At 33.8% G+C, this 27,619-nt stretch overlaps 1 protein-coding gene across 1 annotated transcript in view; it reads right to left on the reverse strand.

The window, feature by feature from the left end:
- LOC148623367 (xanthine dehydrogenase/oxidase-like) overlaps window positions 1–27,619 on the reverse strand; it is a 64,005-nt gene that overhangs the window by 12,124 nt on the left and 24,262 nt on the right. The window contains exons 19-31 of the mRNA XM_088565177.1: window positions 26,062–26,283; window positions 23,520–23,653; window positions 23,203–23,290; window positions 20,548–20,634; window positions 19,340–19,531; window positions 16,476–16,621; window positions 15,645–15,726; window positions 13,399–13,494; window positions 9,438–9,566; window positions 6,607–6,681; window positions 5,727–5,779; window positions 5,077–5,194; window positions 2,271–2,357 (exon numbers count right to left, since the gene is read on the reverse strand). Coding sequence (XP_088421303.1) covers window positions 2,271–2,357; window positions 5,077–5,194; window positions 5,727–5,779; window positions 6,607–6,681; window positions 9,438–9,566; window positions 13,399–13,494; window positions 15,645–15,726; window positions 16,476–16,621; window positions 19,340–19,531; window positions 20,548–20,634; window positions 23,203–23,290; window positions 23,520–23,653; window positions 26,062–26,283 — 1,509 coding nt within the window. The remainder of the gene's footprint in view (window positions 1–2,270; window positions 2,358–5,076; window positions 5,195–5,726; window positions 5,780–6,606; window positions 6,682–9,437; window positions 9,567–13,398; window positions 13,495–15,644; window positions 15,727–16,475; window positions 16,622–19,339; window positions 19,532–20,547; window positions 20,635–23,202; window positions 23,291–23,519; window positions 23,654–26,061; window positions 26,284–27,619) is intronic.

A 27,619-nucleotide genomic window follows, 5' to 3' on the forward strand; every position in this document is an offset into this window, starting at 1 on the left:
TTTAAGGGCAATAACTCTAACAAGGAGTTGTCAGACAAATTTGACTCCATTTGATTCATTGGACATATTTGTAAGCCTTATAATAAGGATCATTTCAGCAATTGAAAGCTATTGGCTAAACCTAACAGATTTGGAGATGTATGCAAAAATCTGCTGTCTGACCCCAATGTTCAATTTTTAGTAACAGCAGCCATGCTTTATAACAGATCAAAAATCCAAACAGTTATTTTGTTAAGGATGCCCCTTAAAACAAAAATACCAACTTTCATTGAATTCTGAAGAGCAGTTTCTGAGGAGATTTTTTAAAGTAATAACATCATAAACAAAAAAAAAAAGTCCAAAAAGGGCAATAACTCCAACATGGGTCAACAAATTTTCACCAAAATTTGACCACAGATAGATCTCTTCATGCTGAATAATTTTACCACATGTCAGAATTTGGCTAAACCTAACGGTTTAGGAGATATATGCGAAAAACTACTGTCTGATCCCTATGTTCTATATTTAGTAATAGTGGTCATGTTTTTTTGACATATCAAAACTCCCCACATCAGTTCTATGCACAATACCCCAAGGAACATTCAAAGTAAGTTTGGTTCCAATTGGTCAAGTGGTGTCAGAGGAGAAGAGTTTTGAAAGAAATAATATTAAAAATAGCAAAATAAGTTGAAAAAGGGCAAATAATTCCAATACAACTTAATAGATTAAAATGAAAATTTAACTGCAGATAGACCTCATCATGCTGAACACTTTCACCCCATCGGAATTCAGCTAAACCTAACGGTTTTGGAGATAAATGCGAAAAACTACTGTCTGACTGCTATGTTCTATTTTTAGTAACGGCAGCCATATTTTTGACAGATCAAAAATCCCCACAACAGTTCTATGCGAGATACCCCAAGAACCATTCATACCAAGTTTGGTTCAAATTGGTCAAGTAGTTTCAGAGAAGAAGAGTTTTGAAAAATTGACGACAACAGACGACGATAACGGACACCAAGTGATGACAATAGCTCACATGGCCTTCGGCCAGGTGAGCTAAAAAGAGAGAAAAAAACAGTAAAAAAAAGACAATAACTGCAACATGCTCAACAGATTAAAACAAAAATTTGTCCACAAATAGATCTTATCATACTGAACACTTTTAACCAGTCATCATTTTGCTAAACCTAATGATTTGGAAATATACGTGAAAAAATTCTGTTTTAACGAATCAAAAATACCCAAATCATTTTTATGCAGGATACCCCAAGGATCTATCATGCCAAGTATGGTTCTAATTTGTCAAGAAGTATCAGAGGAAAAGAGTATTGAAAAAATGTTAACAATGGCGGACGATGAATGCCAAGTGATGGCAATAGCTCACATGGTTAAAAAAAACTCTTTTGGCCTTTCACAAACGATTCCTCAAATAAAGAGTCATGATTCAACTTGGACACTATCATACATTTGTCATAAGGAACATTTCATCAAAATTTCTTTTTTTTTTATCTTTGGTTTTCAAGCTATAAGACAGAATCCACAAAAAAATTGACATTGAAGGGCAATAACTCTTATAAGAAGTTGTCAAACATCTAGATGAGCAAGGACTTTAGTATGCCTTGCAATTTGAATCAAAACATCATTAATTGAAAGTTTGTAATCATTTTGATTTTCAAAAGATAAGAGCCACAAAAATAGTCATTTTTAGTCTTTCAAGGGCAAAAACACCAACACAGAGTCATCACACCCTATGAAGACTTTTGTAGGCCTTTTAAAAAGATTATTTCAACTCATGGAAGTTTCTATCTATTACAATTTTCAAGTTATAAACTAAAAACAATGAAAGTCATAATTTTTTTACTTTCCAAGGGCAACAACTCCAATAAGGAGTCATCAAATAACTTCTACCAAAGAGCTCTTCCAGCTGAAGATGGAAGTTCACATTTATGTTTCAATATCTCTGATAGATTTTGAGATATATGTTGAAATTGGTGACTTGACCAATAAAAATGTGGCCATGTTATATGCTTGATCTCCATAATCAACACAATAAATACATACCCCAAGGATATTCACTGGTTTCAGGGGAATTATATAGAAAAGTCAACAACGACCAAAGCAAAGTAATGAACAATAGTATACATGGACCTAGGTTGATATAATAAACAGTTCACCAAAGTTTCATGAAAATTATTGAAAGCGAGCAATAGTATATCATAATAATCTGTAAAGCAAGGTCATAAAATCAATTATTTACAAAAACAAATTGTTAACAGTAATTCATTTACCTGCATGAATCCACCTTCTATCTGACCAATATCTATAACAGGATTCAAACTGCATCCAACATCCATTACAATATCTGTACGCAGAACCTACACACAGGAAACATGTTTTTTTCTCAAACTCAGCTATAATATGTAAAAATCTATAAAAAAATTAACTTTTTGTCCCTTGATAGAACCTAAGTAGTTTGTTTGTTTGTTGGGGTTTAACGTCTGAGCAGCAATATTTCAGCTATATTCAGACGACCTAAGTAGTACTGTCAATGTATATTTGTTCCCAATATTATTTGTTCCAAAAGGATACAATGTTAAAATAATATATGTTCTGCAGAATTTCTGTCATGGAATATTTTTTCATTCAGTATTATATATATAAGTAATTTATTTTGATTAACATAACAGTTGTTCCTGATAAGCATTTAATGTTTGCATCTAGTTGATTACTATCTAAATCAGAAAGGTGTTTTAATCAAGGGTATCCTATTTATTATTGTTCATCATACATTTTTACCATTCCAAATGAATACTATATAATAATATTACTATTCAGAATGAACATAACTCTATACTTTCACACTGCACCTATTGTGGATTTATTATCATACATTACCGCATGGTACCCCAGAAGAAATATTCTATAATACTTTTACCATTCAGAACAAATATTAAATAAGATACTCCAACAGAAAGTGATGAAAACTATCCTTTTACAAGACCAAAGAGAAAAGAAGTGGAGGGGAGAAATAGCATTTACGAATATTTCCCTGAATAAAAATCTGAATAATTGTAAACTGTTTGCTTTTGAAATATGAAAAATGAAATACTAATCTGTATATATCTTATTAAAGCAAGTTAACTGAATTTTTGGACCACTTTGATGAATGATATGTGATGTTTCTCATTTCTTGTACCTACACATAATCTTTGTAATACATATATGTTGAGCATAAATTGTAATTTTGTTCACATCATAATTTGTATGAAAATTTTGTACAAATTGTATATTGTACAAATTTCAGTTTGTGCAATTCCCCATCCATTTGTAAATTTTCAAAATGAAGAAATTCTCAATATGCCAAACTTTTTTTTTTACTTTAAAAGAGAATATATTCACAAAATTTCGTAAAAAAAGGTCAATTCCATTTTTGAAAACTACTTATTTGATAATATCATAGAACCATGAGAAAGAGAATTACACATTTTGTATTATTTGCACTTGCTATTTCAAGTTTTACTACCACCTTTACACAAAATAAGTAACCCTGCCCACTAGTTTTCGAAAGTTTGCTAACAGCTCCCTGTCAAAGATATCAAGGCCACATAAGACTGCACCATTTATAACCTCAACATGGTTCCTGCTATGATGCTTCATTAATTAAGGGAAGATTGTACTTAGAAGTTTTACTTCTAGACAGCTCCAACACATGATATATTCATCCTCCTGATCTGATAAACAATTCATACAATAAAAAGTGAATTAAAGAAAAAAAAACTTTTTATCTTCTGCCTTTCAAGAATTACTCAGCAACAAAATGAATGAAAGAGATAAATCACACATTCAAGTGAAACACACCAAAATTATATTACCTAAAGCATGGTCTTCCATTTCAATATAATTGATGGTTAAATATAGATTCTCTTTCAGTATCGAGGGGATTACAGGATTTCTCCAATCAAGATAGTTAAAATCTAAAATTTAACTAATGAGAGTGGAGAAATCCTTTAATCCCAGAGATAAATGAGGGAGAATATGTTTCTGCCATCAATAAAACCATAAAAAATAAATTAAACAACACTCTAAATTCTCCCAACATCAACTACTTCATCAAGGACCTCCCCTCCAGTCATCAAGTCATTGTGTCATAGATATCACTACCATTATGATTAGTTGATACACTACCAAATAATCATGTAAAATATGAATAACATTCGTAAATCAACAAGTATTTAATTGATCAACAATATGAATAACAACTGTAAACATGGTAAGTGTGGGAGTCTTCACGTGACATTTTAATTTCCCCGCACGTGGCGGGAATTTACAAATTTTTGATCACTCGCTCGTGCGGTGTGAATGAAGCCTATGAATGGGAGAATCACTTAGTTTCTTGCAAGTTAAAAGTCATGTAAAAGTAAAAGTCATTTTGTAAAAATTATATTGTGTATTCACAAGTTACATACAAATTTTAATTTGTGCAAAATTTTCAAAAAAATTACAATTTGTACAAAATTACAACTTGTAATAACATATATATCCCTCTGTAATAATGATTAAAACCAGATTGTTGGCTTCATTTTTTTTATATAATTTTCATTTCTGTTCACAGTACATATACACTATATAAGTAGGTATCTTCATAGCAAGTGTGATGCTATGTTTCAACTAATAGCACCATTTTATGACTGATGCATCATTAAATGGTACAAAAAATGTTCAAATGATGATGTTTACAAATTTAATGAAATGTTAGCTTCAATTTAAACACCTAAAAACTTAAGGCCATAGATGTTCACCCAACTTTGATGTACCTATAACTATGTAGGTGAACATAAAATAAGGACATACCTCTTATGTAGCAAATCAAACTCAATATGCTGCTTAATATGTGGTTTGGCATAAAAAACACATAAGGCATGACTAACACTCTTTACTGCAGAAAACCATTAATGAAAATGATCTTAATATAAAAATCAGATGAAGGTGAAACAATTTTTCATCTGAAGCTTAACTCTGTACTCTCTGTTTTATTACAGTAAATTTCTTTATGAATCTTTTGTATCTATCTTATCTAACCATTACTGTACAAACCTTATGATCTCCACTTAGACAATCGATCTCTACTTCAGAACAACTTGCACCATATGAGAAGTAGTTGAATGGCCTTCCTATCTGCTTGTCAAAATCAAATGAAGATATATCTGGTGTTCTGTAATTAAAATCTTAAAACTCATAAGAAATTAACAACAAAATGGAAATAATGTCATATCAATAAAACCTTCAGACAACTGTGCCACAGTGGTGAACCATGTTAAGGATGTGTTCTATGTCTAGAGTGTTTTTATGTTGCCAGTTCGTTTAATCAGCAGTAATTAGTACAAATCATGAACATGATGAAGGATTCAAAAATTAAGATGGAAATCATCAGTTGTATAATATATATATTTACAAAATTTCTCCCTTAACAAAGTTTTGTGAAAATCAATCCCATCCAATCTTTTTATTGCTACTATCCATTCATCAAAGTTTGAAAGAAATCCATCAAGAAACAGAGGTACTATCCAGAAGGCAAGCCTATTATGACACAATCACTGAAGCAGAGACACATTGTCAGGGGTATGATAGCTTATCATGGATAGGTTTTAATTACAAACAATGGATTGTTAATATTTTGGACCCAACTTCTTTTATTTACAACATCGATGAGTGTTTCATATTTTTCTAGAGCAATTTGTCCTTACTTGTAAAATCCTGTGGCTGAAAGTCCAACTCTATCAAAGTAGGCAGAATTTACCTGTCAATATAACACATATTAAATAATGCATAACTTTTTTTTTATGTTTTTACATTCATGGTAAAAAGAAACACCTGGGAGTGTTATCTGATAAACAGCAACACTTGGGAGTGTTATCTGATAAACAGCAACACCTGGGAGTGCAATTTGATAAACAGGGACATCTGGGAGTGCTATTTGATAAACAGGGACACATGGGAGGGTTATCTGATAAACAGTGACACCTGGGAGTGCTATTTGATAAACAGCAACATCTGGGAGTTCTATCTGATAAACAGGGACACCTGGGAGTGTAATCTGATAAACAGTGACACCTGGCAGTGTTATCTGATAAACAGTGACACCTGGCAGTGTTATCTGATAAATGGCAACACCTGGGAGTGTTGTCTCATGATTAACTCATCTGCAAGAAAATACAAAAGCTTTAGGCCATCTTAATTGATCAAGCTGTAAAAAATTAGATCATTTATAACTGAAATAAGTGATTTTACTTCTCTAATTGTTTAAAAAGACATGGTGGCGATGTTTTTTGCCTATTCATGATTGATATAATTTTTAAGGCAATACATTAAGGATGACTTTGGTCACATTGGTCAAATTTAAATTTTATCAGCATATTATTTGCAGAGAATATTTTTGAAAACAAAATTATGACAATAGATGAGCAATGACAAACACCCAAAAAATGTAAATACTAGAAAATAAGACATCAAATGCAACATCATACATCATAAATAAAACAAATTTATTAACTTCTTCTAAGATAGTAAATTCAGAAAGCTTAGAATCTATTATGTTATAACACCTAAGTATTACTGAATTATTACCCAATCTTCCCATGATCCTTTAGGATTAGCTGTCATGTAAGGATCCAATCTCTCTAAAATGGTCTGACAAGCAATCTACATACAAAACAAAGATAAGAATGAGGATGACTACTTTATTATTTTCCTGCCAGCAATACTAACACAAAACAAGGTCTACAGTATCTGAATCAACATTCCTACAGCCAGCAATACTCATATTAAACAAGAAAAACTGTGAGCAATGCTCACTAACTTGATACCCTTCACTCCCCCATTTGAAAACATGAACCTTTTAACCTACATATTAAATTGGATCAAAATCTAAAGTAAGGGGTGCACATTTGAAATATGTTATGAAGATAATAGATGGACCCCCCATGTCTGAATAGTTGCAATTAACAAAGTCCATGTTTTGTTATGTGTAACCCCCAAACTGATTAAGCTGAAAATCTGAAATAGGTGGTAAACAATTGGAATGTGTAATAAAGATTCTGTGAAAGTTTCAATCAATTCCATTCAGTAGTATAGAAGGACCAATCTGACAGACGGACAAAAGCTCCTATCACTCTAACAAGGTTTGCAGTATCTAAATCACCATAAAAAAATGTAAAAGTTCACAGGTGATACCCTTCCCCCACTCCCCTACCTAGAAATGATATATGAAAACCCATAAAAGATTTAACACATTTGGGTGTAAAAAAAAAACAAAAATAGGAGGTGCACAATGACATCATGTGATAAACAATCTGTGAAAGTTTCATAAAATTATATGCAGTGGTTTTAGAGGAGTTATAGATAAGGAGATACTCCTCCTCCTTAGTCCCATAATGACAGTCCACATTTTGTTATAGGAAACACTAAAAGCCATTTAGTTGAAAAAACAAAATAGGATTTCACAATGGCATCATGCAATAAAGGATCAGTGAATATTTCATCAAATTGCATGCTTTGTATTAGGCAACCCCAAAAGTCATTGAGATGGAAAAACAAAATAGGACACAATGTAATAAAGAACTGGTGAAAGTTTAAAATTTAATTCAGTGATTTCAGAGGTATTGTGGATTAGAATTTGGGACGGACAATACAAACTGACAGATGGACTGATACCATAATCACTATATACCTCCCGCTTTTTTTCAAACACGGTTTAAACAAGGTCTGCAGTACTTTTAAATCAGAAATTTTGGGATGCATGAATTTTTTTTGCAATTTCAGTCTACAATAAAAAAAAATATGAGGTTTCATTTTCATGATTCACAACATGGATGGAAAAAAATTGAAATTCCCTAACAAGATTGCTATGCTATGCCATATGTCCCACTCTGCCACAAAAAAAGTTGAAGTGCAAAAACCCTATTACTCCTGTACATTTAAAAATTGTCAAAACAAAATTGTGGGGCAACATGATGAACTACATATGGAAATTTATAATCCTACATAGTTTTAACAAATTCTTTTGAGTGGTTTCTGAGGAATTGCATCCATAAAGTGTTCCTATATTGTAAAATGCATAAATTCAGCGAAATCCCATAACTTCTGTATGATCAACTACATATGGTGACTAGCAATCCCACAAAATCTGAACAAAGTCCATTATGTGGTTTCTGTGGAGTTGTGTCCACAAAATGTACCTATGGTGTAATATATAGAAATTAAACAAAGTCCTATAACTTCTGTAAAATTTGTTGAATCAAAATTGTGGCACAATATGATCAACTACATATGATAACTAACAATCCTACAGAATTTGAACTAAACCTGCTGAGCGGTTTCCAAGGATTTGCATCCACAAATGTGTTCCTACAGTGTAGAAGGCATTCATTCAACCAAGTCTCAAACCTCCTGTAAAATTTGTCAAATCAAAATGGCATTGCAAAATGATCAACTACATATGGTGGCTAACAATCCTACAAAATTTGAAACAAATCAGTCAAGCAGTTTCTGAGGAGTTGTGTCCACAAGTGTGACTGGACAGATGCGAAGCTGCAAGGAACAAAAGGTCATGTCAATTCACCCAGTTGTGGATGCAATGGCCAATGCACATTACTTTCACCTTTAACAGGGACCTAATCATGGGTAAAAAGTTGTGTACTGGTAATGAAGATTAATGGGTTTAGTGGGTATCTTGAAACTAAATAAAATAATGTCTCTTTAAGAATGGTTGTATAATTTTGTGTGTGGAAGGATCAGTTAGGGTAATCAAAAGCTTCTACAGAAGATCAAATGGGTAAAACTAAAACTAAAACTACTTTATTGTTGAAGTAATGGACTATAAATTTGGTTGTAAAATTGTCATTTGGCTTTATTCATCCCTTCATAAATAGATATTTGACATCGTTATAAATTACACCTTGCCATGACCCCAGCAATTTGTAACACCTGTTGTCAAAGGCAGATAGGACACAACCATTCAAAATGTAAGTTATAATTAATGTGATCATTGAGCCACCCCAATTTTCGCATTAACAAAAACATCATGAAAATTTCTGAATTTAAAGTACCTGAATCACAATTCCTACAGCCAGTAGTAATAATACAAAGAAAGGCCTGCACTACCTGAATCACAATTCCTACAGCCAGTAGTAATAATACAAAGAAAGGCACTACCTGAATCAACATTCACAATATAATCAAACTTCATTTGCTCAATTTGGGTACCTTGAACATGCAGAATTTCTGAAATGCATTTAAAGTACCAATTTTCTCTATATATAATCATTGTTAACAACTGTCACAATCATACCAGAAACAAAAATTCTCCAGAATTCTTGAAACTTCATTTTTCTTATATGCCCAATAGAATGGTGCCTTAAAGATATTGAAGTGAAGCCTACTGTATACATCAATAATACCTGAATGGCCATTCCATTGAGATCAGAACTGGCACTAGCAGCTGTAGCTGAAGTATTAGGTACTGTATTAGTACTTGTCTCACTAATATGGATTTTTGATGTAGAAATCTTCAAAGCACGGCTAGCCACCTGGAAATAATATACCACAATTCATACAACTCATTCTTTCTTCAGTACATTTATATGAATGCCATCAGTCAATAGATTTTTTTATGAAAAAGTGCAAGAAATCTATAACATGAAATCAACCTCTTAGAGAAAACGAAAGGAAGCCTATGACCATGGATACAAACTCTTAGAGAAAACGAAAGGAAGCCTACGACCATCAATTCAAACTCTCAGAGAAAACAAAAGGAAGCCTACGGCCATGGATACAAACTCTGAGAGAAAATAAAAAGGAAGCTGTGACCATGAATACTAACTCTTAGAGAAAACGAAAGGAAGCCTGTGACCATGGATACAAACTCTTAGAGAAAACAAAAGGAAGCCTGTGACCATGGATACAAACTCTTAGAGAAAACAAAGGAAGCCAACAACCATGGATTCAACCTCTTAGAGAAAACGAAAGGAAGCCTATGACCATGAATTCAAACTTTCAGAGAAAACGAAAGAAAGCCTATGACCATGGATTCAAACTCTCAGAGAAAACGAAAGGAAGCCTACAACCATGGATTCAAACTTTCAGAGAAAATAAAAAGGAAGCCTGTGACCATGGATACTAACTCTTAGAGAAAATAAAAAGGAAGCCTGTTACCATGGATACTAACTCTTAGAGAAAACGAAAGGAAGCCTATGACCATGGATACAAACTCTTAGAGAAAACGAAAGGAAACCTACGACCATCAATTCAAACTCTCAGAGAAAACAAAAGGAAGCCTACGGCCATGGATACAAACTCTGAGAGAAAATAAAAAGGAAGTTGTGACCATGAATACTAACTCTTAGAGAAAACGAAAGGAAGCCTGTGACCATGGATACAAACTCTTAGAGAAAACAAAAGGAAGCCTGTGACCATGGATACAAACTCTTAGAGAAAACAAAAGGAAGCCTGTGACCATGGATACAAACTCTTAGAGAAAACGAAAGGAAGCCAACAACCATGGATTCAACCTCTTAGAGAAAACGAAAGGAAGCCTATGACCATGAATTCAAACTTTCAGAGAAAACGAAAGAAAGCCTATGACCATGGATTCAAACTCTCAGAGAAAACGAAAGGAAGCCTACAACCATGGATTCAAACTTTCAGAGAAAATAAAAAGGAAGCCTGTGACCATGGATACTAACTCTTAGAGAAAACGAAAGGAAGCCTGTGACCATGGATACAAAATCTTAGAGAAAACGAAAGAAAGCCTGTGACCATGGATACAAAATCTCAGAGAAAACGAAAGGAAGCCTGTGACCATGGATACAAAATCTTAGAGAAAACGAAAGGAAGCCTGTGACCATGGACTTGAACTCTTAGAGAAAACCAAAGGAAGCCTATGACCATGGATACAAACTCTTAGAGAAAACGAAAGGAAGCCTACGACCATCAATTCAAACTCTCAGAGAAAACAAAAGGAAGCCTAAGGCCATGGATACAAACTCTGAGAGAAAATAAAAAGGAAGCTGTGACCATGAATACTAACTCTTAGAGAAAACGAAAGGAAGCCTGTGACCATGGATACAAACTCTTAGAGAAAACAAAAGGAAGCCTGTGACCATGGATACAAACTCTTAGAGAAAACGAAAGGAAGCCAACAACCATGGATTCAACCTCTTAGAGAAAACGAAAGGAAGCCTATGACCATGAATTCAAACTTTCAGAGAAAACGAAAGAAAGCCTATGACCATGGATTCAAACTCTCAGAGAAAACGAAAGGAAGCCTACAACCATGGATTCAAACTTTCAGAGAAAATAAAAAGGAAGCCTCTGACCATGGATATTAACTCTTAGAGAAAATAAAAAGGAAGCCTGTGACCATAAATACTAACTCTTAGAGAAAACGAAAGGAAGCCTGTGACCATGGATACAAAATCTTAGAGAAAACGAAAGGAAGCCTGTGACCATGGATACAAAATCTTAGAGAAAACGAAAGGAAGCCTGTGACCATGGATACAAAATCTTAGAGAAAACGAAAGGAAGCCTGTGACCATGGACTTGAACTCGTAGAGAAAACAAAAGGAAGCCTACAACCATGGATTCAAACTCTTAAAGAAAATGAAAGGAAGCCTGGACCATGGATTCAAAGAATATCTCTAAGTGTTTTGGCCTTTGCTGGAAGCGTTCTGTAGATAGAGTTCGAAAACTGAAACCTCCCATTTTTCAAATGCAAAAAGTCCAATACCTTAAAAACTAAATGTTCAAAATTAATGTAGAATTATCAGGAGCTTTCTTCTTCCATCAATATGTACAAAAGTTTTATTCAAATGGCTTTAAGCATTTCAGAGTTATTGTATAAAGTGTTGACAATGAATGAAGGACAGACAGTGGTACACCATAATATATCCTGTCAAAATTGGCAGGCAAATAAAAAACATCCACAAATATTATTTTTATGAAATTGACTAAGAAAAAGGTTGAAAGGATTGTCAAACAAAACCATCTTGTACTACCAGTATATCTCCATAACAATCAGCTATCAGAATCTTTGAGTGGTGAATCCTTGTATAATCTCGCCTCAATCATTGAGAGGTGAATTCATGTCTTATCTAACCTGAATCACTGAGGTGTGAATCCATGTCTAATCTCACCTCAAACATTGAGAGGTGAATTGTTGTCTAATCTCACCTGAATCATTGAGTGGTGAATCCTTGTATAATCTCGCCTGAATCATTGAGAGGTGAATCGTTGTCTAATCTCACCTGAATCATTAAGAGGTGAATCCATGTCTAATCTAACCTGTATCATTGAGACGTCAATCCTTGTCTAATCTCACCTGAATCATTGAGAGGTGAATCCATGTCTAATCTTACCTGAATCATTGAGAGGTGAATCCATGTCTAATCTAACCTGTATCACTGAGACGTCAATCCATGTCTAATCTCACCTGAATCATTGAGAGGTGAATCCATGTCTAATCTCACCTGAATCATTGAGAGGTGAATCCATGTCTAAATTCACCTGAATCATTGAGTGGTGAATCCTTGCATAATCTCGCCTTAATCATTAAGAGGTGAATCCTTGTCTAATCTAACCTGAATCATTGAGAAGAGAATCCATGTCTTATCTAACCTGAATCATTGAGAGGTGAATCCATGTCTAATCTAACCTGTATCATTGAAACGTCAATCCATGTCTAATCTCGCCTGAATCATTGAGAGGCGAATCGTTGTCTAATCTCACCTGAATCATTGAGTGGTGAATCCTTGTACAATCTCGCCTGAATCATTGAGAGGTGAATCCTCGTCTAATCTAACCTGAATCACTGAGAGGGGAATCCATGTCTAATCTCACCTGAATTATTAAGAGGTGAATCCTTGTCAAATATCACCTGCACCATTGAGCTGTGAAACCATTGAGTGGATCTTTTTCATATTTCTTAATTCTCCATACGAAATCATTGAAACTTGAATCTTCATCATAGCTTACCATAATATCACTGAAAATTTTATCTTTTTAAAAGAAAATACTGTGAAAGTACTCTTGTTCAAGGGTACCAATTTTCATGAATTTTAAAGGTATGGTAAACCACGAAATTTTTGATTCTAATGAAGAGGGTTATTTACTTTAAATTGTTTGAGAGGATCACCAAATCCACAAATTCAAGAATTCATAAACTTGTGCTTTTCCCCTAAACCACGAAAATTGATACCCAGGAATATAAGTACTTTCACAGTACCATTGAAATTGATTTTAACGCTTTATAATACTAATCAATTACTGGAACTAAAGAAATTGATACTCATCAATATGTTCACTTGACAGAATTATTGAAAATTAACAACTGTGAAAATTAATACCTTTACAGTATTCAGTTACCTGAATCATTTTAGTATGTAGCCCTTGCCCCATCTCTACACCTCCATGTGCAACTAAAACAGAACCATCTCTGTACACCATGACTAAAGCTCCTGCCTGCAAAAAGAGTATACATCATGATTAAAGCCCCTGGCTATCAAGAAAAAGTACACCATGACTAAAAACCCTGACTGTAAAAAGAGCTTTCACCACGATTAAAGCCCATGCCCATCAACAAAGTGCACACCATGATTAAAGCCTCTGGCCATCAAGAAAGAGTACACCATGACAAAGACCCTGCCCATAAAAAGAGTATACACCATGATTAAAGCCCCTGGCCATCAAAAAAGTGTACACCAAGACTAAAGCTCCTGGCCATCAAGAATGTATACACCATGATTAAAGCCCCTGACTATCAAGAAAAAGTACACCATGATTAAAGCCCCTGTCCATCAAGAAAGTGTACACCATGACTAAAGCCCCAGCCCATCAAGAAAGTGCACACCATGATTAAAGCCTCTGCCCATCAAGAAACTGTACACCATAATTAAAGCCCCTGCCCATCAAAAAAAGAGTACACCATGATTAAAGCCCCAGGCCATCAAGAAAGTATACACCATGATTAAAGCCCCTGCACATCAAGAAAGAGTACACCATGACTAAAGCCCCTGGCCATCAAGGATGTGTAAAAAATGACTAAAGCCCCTGCCTGTAAACAGAGTGTATATCATAAGTAAAGCCACTACTCATCAAGAAAGTAAACATTATGTCTAAACCCCCAATTTGAAAGAAGAATGTACACCATCATTAAAGCCCAAGTCAGTAAAGAAGAAAGTACATCATGACTAAAACCCAAGTCAATTAAGAAGAATGTACACCATCATTAAAGCCCAAGTCAGTAAAGAAGAATGTACACCATCATTAAAGTGCAAGTCAGTAAATAAGAATGTACACCATCATTACAGCCCCTGTCAGTAAAGAAGAATGTACACCATCATTAAAGCCCAAGTCAGTAAAGAAGAATGTACACCATCATTAAAGCCCAAGTCAGTAAATAAGAATGTACACCATCATGAAAGCCCTTGTCAGTAAAGAAGAATGTACACCATCATGAAAGCCCCTGTCAGTAAAGAAGAATGTACACCATCATTAAAGCTCAAGTCAGTAAATAAGAATGTACACCATCATTAAAGCCCTTGTCAGTAAAGAAGAATGTACACCATCATTACAGCCCCTGTCAGTAAAGAAGAATGTACACCATCATTAAAGCCCAAGTCAGTAAAGAAGAATGTACACCATCATTACAGCCCCTGTCAGTAAAGAAGAATGTACACCATCATTAAAGCCCAAGTCAGTAAAGAAGAATGTACACCATCATTAAAGCGCAAGTCAGTAAATAAGAATGTACACCATCATGAAAGCCCTTGTCAGTAAAGAAGAATGTACACCATCATTAAAGCTCAAGTCAGTAAATAAGAATGTACACCATCATTAAAGCCCTTGTCAGTAAAGAAGAATGTACACCATCATTACAGCCCCTGTCAGTAAAGAAGAATGTACACCATCATTAAAGCTCAAGTCAGTAAATAAGAATGTACACCATCATTAAAGCCCTTGTCAGTAAAGAAGAATGTACACCATCATTACAGCCCCTGTCAGTAAAGAAGAATGTACACCATCATTAAAGCCCAAGTCAGTAAAGAAGAATGTACACCATCATTACAGCCCCTGTCAGTAAAGAAGAATGTACACCATCATTAAAGCCCAAGTCAGTAAAGAAGAATGTACACCATCATTAAAGCGCAAGTCAGTAAATAAGAATGTACACCATCATGAAAGCCCTTGTCAGTAAAGAAGAATGTACACCATCATTAAAGCTCAAGTCAGTAAATAAGAATGTACACCATCATTAAAGCCCTTGTCAGTAAAGAAGAATGTACACCATCATTACAGCCCCTGTCAGTAAAGAAGAATGTACACCATCATTAAAGCTCAAGTCAGTAAATAAGAATGTACACCATCATTAAAGCCCTTGTCAGTAAAGAAGAATGTACACCATCATTACAGCCCCTGTCAGTAAAGAAGAATGTACACCATCATTAAAGCCCAAGTCAGTAAAGAAGAATGTACACCATCATTAAAGCCCCATATACCACTATTTTTAGAGCATGTTAGTGGTGTAAATATTAACAATATATAAAGAAAAATACAATTGTTAAACTGATTGATAAAAAGATAACTTATTATAGAAAGCATTAGAACAATACCTGGTTGAGGAATGTAGCTGTGTAAGCAATGCCAAACTTTGTAGGTATCATACAGATCCCACGTTTCTTCCATCTGTTTTCACTAAAATAAGAGCATTTTTTTTTTTAAATTGCAATTATCTTTCTGCGAAAACATATACATGTACGCATAATGTTAAATCAAGGTGAGCTGAAAATGATGGGAGACAAATGTTCAAAACAACAACAAAAGAGGTCTTAATCTGAATTTTGCAATAAAAAACAATAATGGAAAGATACTTTGATCCGTTCTCAAATAATCGTCTGAACCCATCAGGATTCAAAAAAAAAATTTAGAATTTACAGCAATTTAATTTCATAAGAACCCATACATATATAGTCAATTATATAGAAAAGTTACATAAAATGCCTGCTGTTTGCTCATTCTTTGTCCCTATTTCTTCATAGTTAAAGAGGATGAAAATCATCAATATAGATAACTCCAACCCGAAGTATTCTCATGACAATAATAGCAGAACTATAGATGCAGTATCTGTATTCATAGCTACACTGGAAAAATTGTCAAATTAGTTTTTTATATGTTTCTGAAACATGTTTTTCATGCAGTTTTCTTAAGTTTAGGACCACCATGGAAAACAATAATTAAGCAAATTTTTCCCAAATGATTTCAATCAGTAAAGACATGTTTTCATTTCAACTGAGGCAAAATATGCAGTTCATGAGTTTTAACAGGTAAAAATAGATATTTTTCTATACTAGTCCTAAACATACAAGTCACTGTTCAGAGTTAATAGGTACAGGTAAGAAGAAGACAAGGCTAGTATATTGAATCAAGGTATGGATAGAACATACCTATTAAAGATTTCCACTTCCCTTTTCCTCTTGTAGAAATCACTCCTGTTAAGACATTCATCCCAACACCTTCTAACAGTGCAGTTTTCTAAAATCTGCCCATAATGAGTTGTCTCTCCTTCGTTGTAAAGATTAATTTTACGAATCTAAAAATATTGCATTAGATAAATATTCAAAGAAAAATAAGGAAAATTATTCACATCATTACCTGTTGACAAGTTGAAGACAAAGATATATCACATGGGCTCCGGGCTTCTAGAAGAGGTAACTAGAACATCAGAGAATGGAATATAGAAAAGGAATAAATAAGTATGATTTACTTTTGTCAAATTCATTTGGTTTTGAGCAAAATAAAATATGCTGAAACAAGAGAATGCACTACAAACATGTCATAGACTGAAGTAATCCTTAAATTTAAGTTACTTTTGCCTGTGAACACCATTTATACCCACACAGCAGTTTAACATAAAAAGCTTTTATGGTAACAAATAAAATTAAGCTTCAATGAATAAAAAAAACTTTACTGAATCTACCAATCACTTTATGTCATTCCCATAGTCTACAAAGTTTCATTAAATTCTGTTTATTATTTATTTGCACTACAACAATTTGTCTCCTCACCAAAGTTAGAAGAACCATAAATATAGAAAAACTCATATGTTTATCATTTGTTTCTTTAGTGGTAATCTTATTTGGTATCAATGTTAGTATTTACATGTAACTTTTCTAATTATCACTGCATGTATAAGTAACAGGAACATCATTGAGACATACTGTAACCATTCTATTTCTGGCTAACTGATCTATCTTATATAACCAATGAAACTTGATTATTTGTTATAAGACAATCTACTGTACATGTGTCTTGTGATATGTCAATTAGTACAGTCTGTATTGTACCAATTCATTTAGTCAATTTTTCCAAAACATTAAATTGGGAGTTTCAAGTTAATTTTTTTTTTCAAATCTACTGTCCTGTGTCCAGGTGTCAAAAGAATAGGCCTGCAGCAGCACTAAGCTTGTTGAAAAAGGCACTCAGAACCCTGGAGTGCTCTGCTCACAGAACAAGTGGGTTGTGTGCCTTGGGTGGTTGAAAGGGGTACCCCTAGCATCCTACATGCTGGCTAGTCCAAAACACAGAAAATCTTAATACAAACGGTAGTGGTGCACCCTGTTAAGAAAAATGTCACGTTTCTGTCACCAAAAAGAATCCTACTGTGGTATTCGACAGGTGTAGGAGCCTCTGCTTTGCTAAAGGAGGCTTATTCCTACCCATCTCTACCTATTTCCAGTGGCAATCAAAATTCATTGGCCCTATTATTCTTGTGTCCCATCCCATTTTTAATTTTATCATCAATCAATCAAAATCAACATAAAGAGGACTTCTGTCAGATTGGGAGGACGGCAGGAGATTTGATACTCCCAGGGAGACGATCACATCTGATGAACTATATAACTAACATCATATATCTGTAATTTCATAAATGTATTCATCATTGCAAACTTATTATTTACTTATTGTTTTCTTTTTATGATGTTGAAAATTACCCATCTAAAGCAATGGTAAAGTGATGAACAGTCTGATGGACATTTGTTAATGTAGGTGGATTAGTGTTACAATAGTCATTCTGATTCTCCACTTCTATTTACCAGACTTTTTCTACACTCTTTTGTGAGGCAGACTTCATCCAAAATTTAATCCAATAAAAGGACCTTAGACTGATACACTCCTATAATGTCTGCTTCCCCTATACAAATGATGTGTTTCATCACTAAATAATCCTAGACCATCCTCACTTATACTACAGAGCTTGGAAATAAGAATGCAACAGACACACTTAAGGTTCTTGACCTTCTTCTTAAAACTGTCTAGGGAGAAAAGCTTTTCACTAAACTGCATGAAATACATAACAACTTAATATAGTAACATTCCATTGGCACAGGTGTATAAAGTTTTGTCTCTCATTATGTACACTTTTGAAAGAAATTATAACCATTCCAGATTTTCAAGACTGAATTAAGTTGCTTACAAAAAATAACTTGGATAAAGCATATGATGCCCACAGAGTAAGGTTGTCACTGTAAATATTCTAGGGACCTGATAAATCTGATTTTCCAATATGATAAACCAAGTATGTAAAGCTTATCTGATCTGTCATACCACTGTAACTATGAACCAATAAAAACTTCTTCAAGATTTACAAGGATTTTTAAATGTGTGTCATACATCAATGACTAACAGTTTATAATTAGCATATGTCTAACTAAAAAAATATTAGTACTTCTAAACATTGACAATAGGAGCGAGCCTCATTATGGTTTAGGTATAATACATGCTAAACATTGACAATAGGAGCAAGCCTCATTATGGTTTAGGTATAAGTACTTCTAAACATTGACAATAGGAGCAAGCCTCATTATGGTTTAGGTATAAGAACTTCTAAACATTGACAATAGGAGCGAGCCTCATTATGGTTTAGGTACAATACATGCTAAACATTGACAATAGGAGCGAGCCTCAATATGATTTAGGCATAATACATGCTAAACATTGACAATAGGAGCAAGCCTCATTATGGTTTAGGTATAAGTACTTCTAAACATTGACAATAGGAGCGAGCCTCATTATGATTTAGGCATAATACATGCTAAACATTGACAGTAAGAGCGAGCCTCATTATGGTTTAGGTACAATACATGCTAAACATTGACGATAGGAGCGAGCGTCATTATGGTTTAGGTACAATACATGCTAAACATTGACAATAGGAGCGAGCCTCATTATGGTTTAGGTAAATACATGGAAAGATCCAAATTTTGGATTTGTGTTTAATGACATGGCCAAATCATAACCTAGGTAATACCTGACTTGGGCATATCTCCAGAAAAGAAGCCACTTCATCCATAAATCCTTCAGCTACAAACATGCCCTGTGGTCCACCAAATCCACGGAAAGCTGTATTAGATGATATGTTAGTCTTACAGGCCCACCCAGTAACCTTCAGATTCGGGATTTTATAAGCATTTTCAATGTGAAACAAGCCTCTGTCTAATACCTTTTAAAGTAAATAGAAAATACAAGTATTGCTAGTGAATAACTAAAGCAATAATTACTGACAAGCTTTTATCCTACTTCTATAAATAATTTCTTTATAATTCTAATCATGACATTCTTCATGCTTATAGCTGTTTTTGACTGGTCGAGAACGTCGTTGCTAGAAAGTTCATACATGCATGAACTTTGCTAGATCGTTCATACATGCATGAACATCAGTCAACTTGAAACCAATATGGCAACCGGGTAGTTCGAAAGAGTGTGGCAACAAACTGAATGGCATAATATAACCGCAAGAATAGTTTATTATGTGCACATTGATTTTATTGTTCAAGTTTGTTTACAGAGAGTAATTTTCAGCTTCGGGAAAAAAAATTATAACTGAGTCTGACTGAACCCTTGAAAACATCTTGTTGTAATTTTCCTTCTTCCTTGTAGTAATTCCTTAATAACCATATTCCTGCTGAATTGTTTACATCTCATATTTTTCAATGCCAACTATCACTTCATCCATGCTGCCTTCACTAACGTTGGGCAGCTGATTATGTGTATAAATATTCATCCGCGCTCCCATACATGTGCAAAGGAATGTGTGTGTATTGAAGTGTAAACATAAACACTGCATATCAATATAACCTACTGAGGCTCTCAGAGGGTAACTTTGACTGTCGGATAGAATTATAAGGATTGAACAGTATTTTCGGTCGTTCATGCATGTATGAACAGATCTCTCCACTTCCAAACATTACATGAACGGCCTTTGGCCATTCATTGAAATTGGGAGCTCCGAGATCCGTTCACACATGCATGAATGACCAAAAATAGCTGTTCAATCCTATAATCATTTGTCTTCATTCAATCATACAACAGCATATCATTTCCAAAACATTTCATTTTGTTCTTTTGACTTTGAAATATGTCCTTTTTTTGTCTGAAATAGTTCAAAATGAAAACAAGTATTCTGAAAGTATTGCACCAAATGTACACTGTACTAAATACATGACAATGTCTACTTACAGCCCCAGACAGATCAAATGTACATCCAGCATTGTTATATAGGTCAATCTCAGCTGATAAAATTTTTCCTTCCTTGGTAAATCCAACCTAAAATTCAAACTGAAATCTTATACATGTAGACATTCTTTTTAAATACTAACTACATGACTGTAAAACTAAGAAAGTTGTTATATTCTACCAAGATAATTTGCACTCCTGGTCTAAGATGAACGCATTAGAATAAGAATTCCTATAAGGATCCCAAATAACTGTTGGAATAGCTCATAAAAAGATACATCCAACCCTATCACAACATACAAGCTTAAATTCTATTTAATCCAACATAGTTAATGAACAAGAAATCAGAAATTCATAATAAGATGCAATTTAGCTAACTAATGGGAGTCACAACATTTTTGTGTTACTGTGAGAGTATAAATGTAATTCAAAACAATTGTAGCCTAAAAAATTCTGCACAATTTACTTGCTAATAGTTTCTATAACTGTTGTATAGTGAAAGTTCAAAATGTAAGAAAATTGTCAATTTGATAGGACACTAGAGGCTCCCAGGAGCCGGAATCACTCATCTGGTTAAAGTTTGTCTTTCAAGAGCAATCAATTAAACAAGGTGTTGTCCAACAATTTTGACTCAACAAGACTTTAGTAGGACTATCTTGTTGATCATTTCAACGATTGAAAGTTTCTTTCTATCTATTATAGTTTTCAAGATATTGGCTGAAAACTGTAAAAAAGGCATTTTTCATCTTTCAAGGGCAATAACTCTTACAAGGAGTTGCCTGACAACTTTGATCCCTGAAGACTTTTGAAGGCCTTATAATAAGAGTCATTTCAGCAATTGAAATAATTATGCTAAAGCAGCTAAACCTAACCGTTTGGAGATATATACGAAAAACACACAGTCTGACCCCTATGTTCCATTTTTAGTGATGGTGGCAATGTTCTTCAACGGATCAAAAATCCCCACTTCAGTTCTATGTAGGATACCACAAGGAACATTCATACCAAGTTTGATTCCAATTGGTCAAGTGGTGTCAGAGGAGAAGATTTTTGACAGAAATAACATTCAAAATAGCAAAAAAAACATTGAAAAAGGGTAAGTCAAACATTACTTAACAAATGAAAAACGAAAATTTTACCAGATAGATCTCAGCCAGCACTCCACAGTATTGTAGAACTGCCTAATTTTGGTCTTGTAATCTGATGCTTTATAACATTTATCACTTTAAAAAATTGTCAAGCATCTGTAAATCTATATATCTAGAAATTGCTCAAGCCAAGGCCTTCAGGATGCAGTAAAAATTTTCTGAAAAAAAAATTACCCATGGCAAATAAGGTTACCATAGAAACCATGCAAAAATATGCGAAAATTTGCATATAAGTTCATAAAATCAGGTTTAAAAATATCAAATTTCCTGCAAAATATCTTAAATTTTTATTTCATCCCCTGAAACTGTCCAAACTTTATCCTTTGAAAACCCCATCCTCATATGGGCATCGCCAGTTAGATTCTGAGCTATTTCACTTTGTAATCCACTTATCAAATTTAGCATGGTAAAAAATTGACTTACTTTCACTTTCACAATGAAGTCAAATTGTCATTGAAAAAAAGCCCATTCAACATTAACATTGCAAAATACTTTTAAAAGTCCCCTTTTTTCAGAAAATGTTTTATCAACAATAGATTCTTCATTTTTAATCACTAAAGCAACCACCAGTTTCCATTTATGTCATTTTTCATCCCTAGCCAAAAGTGCGAAACTAAACTAAACTGTGGTGTGCTGGCTCATCATGCTGAACACTTTTACCCCAGTCAGAATTTGGCTAAACCTGATGGTTTTGGAGATATATGCGAAAAACTACTGTCTGACCCCTATGTTCCATTTTTAGTAACGACTGCCATGTTTTTTGACGGATCAAAAATCCCCACTTCAGTTCTATGCAGGATACCCCAAGGAACATTCATACAAAGACTGGTTCCAAGTGGTCAAGTGGTGTCAGAGGAGAAGATTTTTGACAGAAATAACATTCAGCCAGGTGAGCTAAAAAAGGACATACTTCCTACATGTATTAACCTTATGATTTCCATCAAATTAAAAGCTACATGTTAATATTTCTTTTAATGCTGCATCTGATATATCACTTCAGATTTTTCTCTATTTTATATCAAACTAGCAGATATATCCCTGTGTTCCAAAATATCAATGGTGGCTATTTTATTATGGTTACAAAAAAACAGTTTTTTAAACTACATGACTTAAATATGATTATGACAATAATGAGCTACACTATATCTTTGGGTTCAGTGAATGAGATTTTGGTATAATGTTTATAGTTGACTCTAATCAACAGGATAGGAGCAAATTGATGACTAATAGAGAGAAATCAGTGCATAGCCAGGGCCAAATCAATGAACTTATTTTGGTTGGTTTCTATTGCAAGCACATTAAAGCCTTGGGTTCTTATAACATTGTAGCAATTGAAAGTCATTAATTTTGATGCAAGTTTTCCATTATCAACATATAATGTTTGTTTTTATTACATTGTCACAAGGAAACTTTTAGGTATTAACACATTATAAAACATGTTCCACAAGAGGATTTTTAGGACTCCTTCATACACTATATATCAACAACCAGAAGAAGACTTTATATCAACCTTATATCTGCCTAGGAATGGATGTCTAGTCCCTGATATCAACATGTCCTCATCTCTGTCTAACATACAACGTACTGGCTTCTTCAACCTGTAACAAAAGTACAATTCAATACATAACAAGATAATACTTAATTAGAGTTCCACCAAATATTTGTCAATCTATAATCAATACATAACAAAGATAATACCTCATTAGAGTTCCATCAAATATTCTGTAAAGAGAGTTAAGGAAAATTACATTTTATCAATATAGCAAACTTATCCTTATCAGTGTATAAATGAGAAAAACAAATTGAAAATCAGCATTATATACATACTTGAAAGCAGCCAATGCAACAGCAGTTGACAACATAATAGATCGGGTTTCTTTACCTCCAAACCCTCCTCCTAACCTCTTTACTCTAACCAAAATTTTATTGGCGGCTACTCCTAATGTCTCAGCAGTCACTAGCTGTTAGAAAAACAACAACTGTTTAATCGACTATAAAAATGGCATAATTCATCTGTTATAACAAGATATGTGATCCCTAACAACCAATTATCTTTCTTTATAAAAAGGGAGATTAATCTGAGTAGCAGTTCTGTAATGACCCAAATTTGTCTAAAGTTATAGACTATAACCCAGAACAGACAGAATAATTAAAATGCCTTTAAATTACTCAAATAAGAAATAATAAAAAAGTAAAAAAAGAAAACACAAATTTAAAAAATTATGAGATTTTTATATATAACAATACAAAGTCCATACTGACTGCAAATAAATTTGAAAGAATGGAAAAATAAAAATTAAAAATCTAATAAAAAAGAATCAAAAGTAAACAATCCAACCAGAATTCAAACTGTACACTACAATCCAACCAGAATTCAAACTGTACAATACAATCCCACCAGAATTAAACATGTACAATACAATCTAACCAGAATTCAAACATGTACAATACAATCCAACCAGAATTAAACATGTACGATACAATCCAACCAGAATTCAAACTGTACACTACAATCCAACCAGAATTAAACATGTACAATACAATCCAACCAGAATTCAAACATGTAAAATACAATCCAACCAGAATTCAAACTGTACACTACATTCCTACCAGAATTAAACATGTACAATACAATCCAGCCAGAATTAAACATGTACACTACAATCCAACCAGAATTCAAACATGTACAATACAATCCCACCAGAATCAAACATGTACAATACAATCCAACCAGAATTCAAACATGTACAATACAATCCAACCAGAATTCAAACATGTACAATACAATCCAACCAGAATTAAACATGTACAATACAATCCAACCAGAATTCAAACTGTACACTACAATCCAACCAGAATTCAAAATGTACAATACAATGTAACCAGAATTCAAACTGTACAATACAATCCAACATGTACAATACAACCCAACCAGAATTCAAACATGTACAATACAATCTAACCAGAATTCAAACTGTACACTACAATCCAACCAGAATTAAACATGTACAATACAATTCAACCAGAATTCAAACATGTACAATACAATCCCAAAAGAATTAAACCTGTACAATACAATCTAACCAGAATTCAAAATGTACACTACAATCCAACCAGAATTAAGCATGTACACTACAATCCAACCAGAATTAAATGTGTACGATACAATCCAACCAGAATTCAAACATGTACAATACAATCCAACCAAAATTCAAAATATACACAACAATCCAACCAGAATTAAACATTTACAATACAATCCAACCAGAATTAAACATGTACAATACAATCCAACCAGAATTCAAACATGTACAATACAATGTAACCAGAATTCAAACTGTACACTACAATCCAACATGTACAATACAACCCAACCAGAATTCAAACATGTACAATACAATCTAACCAGAATTCAAACTGTACACTACAATCCAACCAGAATTAAACATGTACAATACAATTCAACCAGAATTCAAACATGTACAATACAATCCCAAAAGAATTAAACATGTACAATACAATCTAACCAGAATTCAAAATGTACAATACAATCCAACCAGAATTAAACATGTTCACTACAATCCAACCAGAATTAAATATGTAAGATACAATCCAACCAGAATTCAAACATGTACAATACAATCCAACCAAAATTCAAAATATACACAACAATCCAACCAGAATTAAACATTTACAATACAATCCAACCAGAATTAAACATGTACAATACAATCCAACCAGAATTCAAACATGTACAATACAATGTAACCAGAATTCAAACTGTACACTACAATCCAACGTGTACAATACAACCCAACCAGAATTCAAACATGTACAATACAATCTAACCAGAATTCAAACTGTACACTACAATCCAACCAGAATTAAACATGTACAATACAATTCAACCAGAATTCAAACATGTACAATACAATCCCAAAAGAATTAAACAAGTACAATACAATCCAACCAGAATTCAAAATGTACAATACAATCTAACCAGAATTCAAACTGTACACTACAATCCAACCAGAATTAAACATGTTCACTACAATCCAACCAGAATTAAATATGTAAGATACAATCCAACCAGAATTCAAACATGTACAATACAATCCAACCAAAATTCAAAATATACACAACAATCCAACCAGAATTAAACATTTACAATACAATCCAACCAGAATTCAAACATGTACAATACCATCCAACCAGAATTCAAACTGTACACTACAATCCAACCAGAATTTAACATGTACAATACAATCCAACCAGAATTCAAACTGTACACTACAATCCAACCAGAATTAAACCTATACAACACAATCCAACCACAATTTTTACAAGATATAATTTAATGTTGGTGTACCTGTGTTTCAGTTGGGTTCTGTGTAGACACAAATAGTTCCATTTCTCCATCCTCATTTCTTGGAACAGCTAATGAAGCATGGGTTTCTAAATAAAAATGTTCTTGACCTCCGATGTGAATCTCTCCCTCTAGGACATGATCTGACTGTTGAAAACCTTGCTGTATATCCCCACAGTAGATAGACTTTGGTTCCTGCCAGAAAGATTTCTTGGCAATAGCATCCTATAAATAGTAGAGAAAGTTAGTATACAGACCAAGAATAACCTTCCAATCAAACATAAGATATTGTAGTAAGGCGTCTTGTAGTAAAATTTATATGAGACCCATTCATTTTTACTCAAATAAGTGTACGATCATAAGGAAAATGCCTCTTTTAGGCCTTTCTTGAAAAAGTTCAAATCTTTGCCAAAAAAAAAAAAATCAATCCCAACCTTGCTTGGTGGTATGACACCTTGTTATACAATTTCAAAGTGATCCATTCACTAATAGTCAAATTATTGTCTGAACATCAGGAAAATCCATGTTTCTGCCCCTCCTCCCCCTTATTTGGCCCCTTATTTCTAAAATGTTTAAGTCTTAAACCCCAAAATCAATGCAAGTAACACAATTGTCATATAGGAATATTGTGGAAATACATCATAGACTTTCCTTTGCTTTTACAGGAGTTTTTTTTCCTGTTTTCAGTATTAGAAGTATCTGTTTTGGGTATTAGAAGTGTCTGTTTCGGATATAAGAAGTGTCTGTATTGGATATTAGAAGTGTCTGTTTTGGGTATTAAAAGTGTCTGTTTCGGGTATAAAAAGTGTGTTTTGGGTATTTAAAGTGTCTGTTTCGGGTATAAAAAGTGTGTTTTGGGTATTAAAAGTGTCTGTTTCGGGTATAAAAAGTGTGTTTTGGGTATTAGAAGTGTCTGTTGAGTGGGTGTTAGAAGTGTCTGTTTTGGGTATTAGAAGTGTCTGTTGAATGGGTGTTACAAGTGTCTGTTGAATGGGTATTAGAAGTGTCTGTTGAGTGGGTGTTAGAAGTGTCTGTTTTGGGTATTAGAAGTGTCTGTTGAATGGGTATTAGAAGTGTCTGTTTTGGGTATTAGAAGTGTCTGTTGAGTGGGTGTTAGAAGTGTCTGTTTTGGGTATTAGAAGTGTCTGTTGAATGGGTTTTAGAAGTGTCTGTTGAATGGGTATTAGAAGTGTCTGTTGAATGGGTGTTACAAGTGTCTGTTGAATGGGTATTAGAAGTGTCTGTTGAATGGGTATTAGAAGTGTCTGTTGAATGGGTGTTAGAAGTGTCTGTTGAATGGGTATTAGAAGTGTCTGTTTTGGGTATTAGAAGTGTCTGTTGAATGGGTATTAGAAGTGTCTGTTGAATGGGTTTTAGAAGTGTCTGTTGAATGGGTATTAGAAGTGTCTGTTGAGTGGGTGTTAGAAGTGTCTGTTTTGGGTATTAGAAGTGTCTGTTGAATGGGTATTAGAAGTGTCTGTTGAATGGGTGCTAGAAGTGTCTGTTGAATAGGTATTAGAAGTGTCTGTTTTGCGTATTAGAAGTGTCTGTTATGGGTATT

The sequence above is a fragment of the Perna viridis genome, chromosome 2 (genome assembly GCF_037379345.1).
Source record: "Perna viridis isolate PV_CMFRI_1.1 ecotype Kerala chromosome 2, ASM3737934v1, whole genome shotgun sequence".
Taxonomy (NCBI): Eukaryota; Metazoa; Mollusca; class Bivalvia; order Mytilida; family Mytilidae; genus Perna; species Perna viridis.